At 49.6% G+C, this 6,000-nt stretch overlaps 5 protein-coding genes across 5 annotated transcripts in view; 3 read left to right on the forward strand and 2 right to left on the reverse strand.

Moving 5' to 3' along the window:
• Positions 1-237: 237 nt before the first annotated feature.
• On the forward strand, positions 238-1,327 carry PpBr36_04586 (uncharacterized protein; the record flags this gene model as incomplete). The annotated part of the gene is made up of 2 exons (XM_029891745.1): positions 238-337; positions 471-1,327. The coding sequence occupies 2 exons, from the start codon at positions 238-240 to the stop codon at positions 1,325-1,327; spliced, it is 957 nt and encodes a 318-aa protein (XP_029749246.1).
• A 312-nt stretch (positions 1,328-1,639) lies between these two features.
• Positions 1,640-2,279, reverse strand: PpBr36_04587 (uncharacterized protein; the record flags this gene model as incomplete). Its single annotated transcript, XM_029891746.1, has 4 exons — positions 1,640-1,766; positions 1,852-2,048; positions 2,133-2,168; positions 2,262-2,279. The coding sequence occupies 4 exons, from the start codon at positions 2,277-2,279 to the stop codon at positions 1,640-1,642; spliced, it is 378 nt and encodes a 125-aa protein (XP_029749245.1).
• Positions 2,280-3,469: 1,190 nt separating this feature from the next.
• Positions 3,470-3,820, forward strand: PpBr36_04588 (uncharacterized protein; the record flags this gene model as incomplete). Its single annotated transcript, XM_029891747.1, has 2 exons — positions 3,470-3,548; positions 3,711-3,820. The coding sequence occupies 2 exons, from the start codon at positions 3,470-3,472 to the stop codon at positions 3,818-3,820; spliced, it is 189 nt and encodes a 62-aa protein (XP_029749254.1).
• Positions 3,821-4,770: 950 nt separating this feature from the next.
• Positions 4,771-5,114, forward strand: PpBr36_04589 (uncharacterized protein; the record flags this gene model as incomplete). The annotated part of the gene is made up of 3 exons (XM_029891748.1): positions 4,771-4,787; positions 4,888-4,994; positions 5,065-5,114. The coding sequence occupies 3 exons, from the start codon at positions 4,771-4,773 to the stop codon at positions 5,112-5,114; spliced, it is 174 nt and encodes a 57-aa protein (XP_029749253.1).
• Positions 5,115-5,816: 702 nt separating this feature from the next.
• The window catches only part of PpBr36_04590 (uncharacterized protein), a gene marked incomplete at both ends in the record, with an annotated part of 1,675 nt that continues 1,491 nt past the window's right edge, over positions 5,817-6,000 (reverse strand). The window contains 2 exons of the mRNA XM_029891749.1: positions 5,817-5,874; positions 5,928-5,953. Coding sequence (XP_029750024.1) covers positions 5,817-5,874; positions 5,928-5,953 — 84 coding nt within the window. The remainder of the gene's footprint in view (positions 5,875-5,927; positions 5,954-6,000) is intronic.

The raw sequence follows: 6,000 nt of genomic DNA on the forward strand, positions 1-6,000 counted from the left end.
CAATTCCAAAGGCCAAAACCAGAATCTTACACTGTTTTATACTTACGCTTACTGGGGATCTACCTTGCGGGTCAAAGATTTTAAATGTTTAGTGGCGTCGAAATTTTGACCCGTCAAAGTTTATTAAAAATGGCTGACACTATAACCACCAAATCCAATCCACTGCCCAAACGACCCAAGGTTGCAGAATCAACACACATGTCTGGTAAAGTAAGGTACGGGTGATAGATCATCTAAATGTCGTCTGAGGCCAAGACTGTACTGGCCGAGCCTGCGCCTGCCAAGAATTATAAAGGCTTCGTCGCTGGTGTTTTCTCCGGTATCGCAAAGCTTTCAGGTGAGTCTCTGTCCAATGCCGCTTTGACTGCCTGTTTCATGGCCACAGAGACCAACCATGCAAACGTACAGTTCAAAGAGCCTACAGCAGAAGCTCTAAGCTGACACACCTTCGCCCCCAATCCCCCATTCAGTCGGCCATCCATTCGACACAATCAAGGTCCGTCTGCAGACAACCGACGCGTCGCGGTTCAATGGCCCGTTGCAATGCCTGGTCCAGACCGTCCGTAACGAGGGGTTCGTTGGCCTCTACAAGGGCGCCACTCCTCCCCTCGTGGGCTGGATGTTCATGGACAGCGTCATGCTCGGCAGCCTAACGGTCTACCGCCGGCTCCTACGCGAACACGTCTTCAGCACGCCGTTGATATCACGTGATAATTCCATCCCAGTGTCCATGGTCGCCGACACGCTGCCGGCGTACGGCCACGGCATAGCGGGAATCTTGGCCGGCTCGACCGTAAGCTTTATCGCTGCGCCGGTCGAGCACGTCAAGGCCCGCCTGCAGATCCAGTACGCGGCCAAAAAGTCGGACAGGCTTTACGCGGGGCCCATCGACTGCATCAGGAAGATCCACCGCCACCACGGCATCCCGGGCCTGTACCACGGCTTGAGCGCAACACTGCTGTTCCGGTCCTTCTTCTTTTTCTGGTGGGGCAGCTACGACCTCCTGTCGCGGTGGATGAAGGAGAACACTGCGCTGAGCGTCCCGGCAATCAACTTTTGGGCCGGAGGCCTGAGTGCTCAGGTCTTTTGGATTACCAGCTACCCCAGCGATGTTGTCAAGCAGCGCATCATGACGGATCCGCTCGGCGGTGGGCTTGGAGACGGCACGCCGAGGTTCAGGAGGTGGCGAGATGCTGCTGTCACCATTTACAGGGAGAAGGGCCCCATGGGTTACTGGAGAGGTTTCTTGCCTTGTTTTTTGCGAGCCTTTCCAGCCAACGCAATGGCGCTGGTGGCATTTGAGGGTGTTATGAGGTCCTTGCCTTGAGCGGGAGACATAGTATACTTAATAGACCTTGGACCTGTAACATCAAATCGACCAAGTCACAGCACAAAAATCGGTGCCGCGCGTCTCTTCTGACCTAACCGGATAAATGGCATAAATAACTCAATATCACAGCAACAGATGATACGGAGAAAAAACAGTTGCGACAGCAAGCTTTATGGCCTCTTTCATTGACTGTGACAGAATCCTGAAGCATTCAAGCCCGGACTCGTCTGGTATCTAATCCACCCCAGTTTTGTTTTCCCTTGTCAAAGACGGCATTCCTAAAACGTGTCATGGCGCATAAAAAATCGTTTACTCGTCGTCCTCGTCGTCAGCGTCGTTGACGACGTTGAAGAACTTGAGCTCGTAAACACCCTTGGAGGTGGAAACGACGCGAAGCCAGTCACGAAGCTGCTGCTTCTTGAGGAACTTCTTGGTCCTGTACAGAGCAGGTGGTTGTCGAAGTCAGTGTTCCGTCTTTCTTGGGCGACCAAGGTGCAGAATCCAAAGTAAGGGGTACTCACAGGTACTTCAGGTAGCGGCCGGAGAGCTCGTTGTGGGCAACGATCTCAATCTTGCCATCGGGCACCTGAGAGATGACAATGGTGTCGCCGAGCTGACCAACGCGGCCGTCGATCTTGATCTTCTCGTTCAGGAACTTCTCGAAGGCCGAGATGTCGAAGATCTTGTCGTTAACGGGCTGCGAGGCATTGATGACGAACTGAAGCGAGAAAAAAAAGTTAGCTGCCTGCGCATTGTACCTTTCCAAAGTCCTCCAGACCTGCTAATACGGTAGTATGCTCACCTTCTTGGTTGTTTTGCTGGACTTGCCAGTCTTCTTCTAAAATGTTAAAAACCATGACATTAGCCTACTGCTTCACGCCATCATCCCTCAAGATTAGGCCAGCAGCAAAGCAGTGAGTCAAGTACGTACGGTCTGAGGGGGGGCCATTTTGTTTGGATTTCGAGGAAAGAAGGACGCAAAAGGGTATGGTTGCTGGTACTCTGCGTATCTTTCAACGTTTGACGCGGGGGAGAAAAAGTTCGCGATCTTAGGAATTTCGAGCGCAACTAATTGTGTGTCGGTGGGGCTAATTTTGCAGCCCTCGGTACGGCGGTGGGCAAGTTGTCGGACCGATAAAGTTCCGATAAGGAAGTGCAAAAGTTTTCTGCGCGGTGCCTAGTAAGGCGTGCTCTCCATGGAGTTCGGTACTTGTGCAGGGTAGGCACATAGAGTTCCAAATTATACTGCGCTTAATTGTTACAAACCTCATAGAATCAACTATTGCGGGCTGCTTCAAACTCGTCCTTGTACCTTTTTTCTTATTTGCACCTATGTGTATGTACTCGTTCTACCCATGAAGCTACCTACAACCGTGGCATTCTCAACCTTTCATTGTGATAATAACGAGCGAACTGGGAGTAGGCGACGCTGACGGACTCGAATTGCTCAGTCGAGACCTAGCGATCCACGAAATGATCCCTCGGTACCCAAAGAGGAAAAGTGACCACAAACAACAACAAAAGCAAGGTACTATAGAGTAGATTAAAAACAGAAACTCATCTGATTAAGTAGTATTCAAATCTGCGCCTCGTATAACTGTGCAGCAAAGCTCCCTACCAAATGCAAGGGTGCCGCCACGATTCGATAAATTGCTTTCTTTTTGCAATGCTCGAGTTGATGATCCAACTCCAGGTTCGGCGTCTGGCGAACGCGCGGCCTTTACCAGGGTGATATGAAGCGGGTCTTCCCGAGCAAAGAGATCAAGAGAGACGGGGCAAAAACGGGTGCCACCGCCAAAGTCAATGACGATAAGGCTAGCCTTGGCCGAAGGACACCGGGCCTAGACACTTCACCTAATCTTGGTGATTCGAATCGACATTTGAAAAGGAATGAATCAGGATTAATGATGGAGAAAGTAGTGCACATCACGGGCCGAAATACTCGCATATGATCTTGTTGTCGATAGTGATCTGCGAGCTCTCTGCAACGTTGAACGCTTAGTTGGGGCTGCGATGTTACTGGGCCGAGCAGATCCAATAATGTTCAGTATCTTTATTAGATCTCATAGCCAAAAGGGGCTGGGTTGAACTTAGTGTCGGATGAGAGAGCATTGGACGGGTCTTTCTGGTCCGTCCGACATGCCGGTAGTTTGTCAACTGAGCCACAATCTAGCGAGCACTCGCCACAAAACCTCTTTCCGCAGTAGGTTGCCTCCAGTTATCCCGCAAGGATGGCATTCTTCTGCTCTAAGGTTGTGGGGTTTACGTCGTAATAATTGAAAATGACGATTGGATGTTATCGCTAACCTTTCTTTCTCATCTTGGCTATACCAAGCAGTAAATCTAACACATTGTATCTCTCGAGATCTGGGCGCTTTAGTCATCAGCCCACACCTGGTTATGGCTGAGGTCCAGTGTTGGCATCATTGCATCAGCCACGGAACAAGCGATGTCATGGCACGCGTCAGGTGGAGCCATGGAGTGACGTAACGGTAGTTGCGGCATTGTTCGTTAACAATATTTTCGAACAGACGCGGCGCCTCGAATTGCTCGGCATGGCAAACAATTCGGAATTCGGCGAAGGGTTCGTCAGCTTACCTCTTCAGTATAGCGCACGTCACAATTGGGGCTAGAAGCCTGATGTAGCCCCGAACAAGCTGTATAGCCTACATGGCTGGGGGGGGGCAACCAAATCATGGCAAACGAAAGTAAACCTCCGGGGTGAACGGCACATTCAGAAGCGCTTCACTGTCTTGGCCGTGCACAGTTTATTGGACCACCGCAGATGAGATGGCCTGCAACCTTGTTTCACCACAGCCATCTCATCGATCAAATTTGACTTTTTTCGTGGGGCAGCTGCCCACTGTGGGTTTTGCCTGTGATGTTTTTTTTGTAGCTGCCAACGGAAAAAACGGGGACAAAAATACAAGCGGAGCTAGTTGGAAACCAAGCCAATCTACGGATTTCTTCCTCTTTTTGTTTCTTCCGTCCAATCCTGGCTAGGCGCAGGAGGAAAAGAAAAAAGAAGAAGCGATGGTGAAGGTATGACGCACTTCCCGTCTTGTTTCGTTCTGTTGTGTCCCTTGAAGCCCCGGGAAGCCAAGTTCCCCTTTCCCTGTGTTGGTAGGTGGATGCATACCGACACCCCCCAGGCTACCTTTTAGACCAACCTTTTTTTTTTTTTCCATGGGTGGATCGAGCAAGCAAGGTTCAATCAGCTGCCACTTGCTGTTCAAGGCTGACTCCCATCCCCGTGCAACGGTGCTATTTAAAACCTTCCTGTCCCGCTCTGTTTTTCTTCCTCCTCAGACAACATTCAGATATCTACCATCGTATCACAACCTCAACGAACGAACGACATCCCACATCCTCCAGTAAATTCTACTCGTTTTCGATACAAACTTATCGCCTCGATAAATTCAATCATATAATCAGTCAACATGCCTTTCACCGCTAGGTATGACTTGATACGATCCCAATGGCCACAGGCTTCCACATCAGCCCTGTGTTCATCTAAATGGAAAACTTTGAACTGACACGATCCCTTTTAACCACAGCGACATCTGCAAGATCATCCTTGCCATCATCCTGCCGCCTCTGGGTGTGTTTATGGAGCGCGGCTGCGGTGCTGACCTGCTCATCAACATTCTCCTGACCATCCTCGGTACGTCCTCATACAATTCGGTCACCCCTTGAAGTATTTCACAAAAGCAGGTTCTGACCTGTTATAATAGGTTACATTCCCGGAATCATCCACGCTCTGTACATTATCCTGAAGTACTAGGCGACCAAAGACTACGACCGTCTGCTTCCGAGTTGCGCGGAAAATTGATGACGACTACCGGCGTGTCACGATACACCAGATACGAAGCACCTCTATGCGCTGTAAAGACGCCCGAGTGACAAGGAGCAACGGGGATTTCTTTTTGTCTTTCTATCTTTGTCGTTTTGCATTATACGCGGGTTTCCTAATTGCGAGCTTTGTAATGCGACTGCGGCTTTGTTTTTGGCTTGGTTGCGCGCGGATATGCGGGGGAGCATTTGGTCAGGGTCGCGATCCAACGACGCAAGACTTGTGGCTTTTTCTTGCCTAGGACTTAATTCACGATTTGATACCCTTGAACATCAACTCTTCCCACTTCTGTGGTTTCCACAGTGATGATGCGTTGTTATTGAATATCGGTATTTCCGGCGTTCGCCCATATGTGGATGATGTCATTTTCGTGTAAACAGCCGAGATTTCTGTACTTGGCGTTACATTCGCAACCTTCTTAACCCTTGATATCAACCTGGCCTACATAGATAGCTAGCTTCGTAGTTTCCAGGGGATTCGGCATTTCTAGTCGTCGCGATAATTCATGGAAGCCATCGTACTCAAAACAAGTCACTTGATTTTTTCGTTTCGTAATTGACGCCCAAGATTTTCTGGTGGAGTTTAGAAACATTCAGACCACGCTAAAACCATCATCAAGTATGGAGATAGCAATCAGTTGCTGACGTACATGGACGCACGGAAGTGGGATATGGAGCTTAGTGCGTCGGCCCTGTTCTTACAAATTTTGCTCTAGTCTACTGCTTCCGCTTTGACACGTCTTACCCTCGTCCTACCTTGAACGAGAGAATCTGCAAAGTTCAAGTCAGCAGGTGCCCGACATGAAAACAAATCAAGG

The sequence above is a fragment of the Pyricularia pennisetigena genome, chromosome 6 (assembly GCF_004337985.1).
Source record: "Pyricularia pennisetigena strain Br36 chromosome 6, whole genome shotgun sequence".
In the NCBI taxonomy this organism is placed as follows: Eukaryota; Fungi; Ascomycota; class Sordariomycetes; order Magnaporthales; family Pyriculariaceae; genus Pyricularia; species Pyricularia pennisetigena.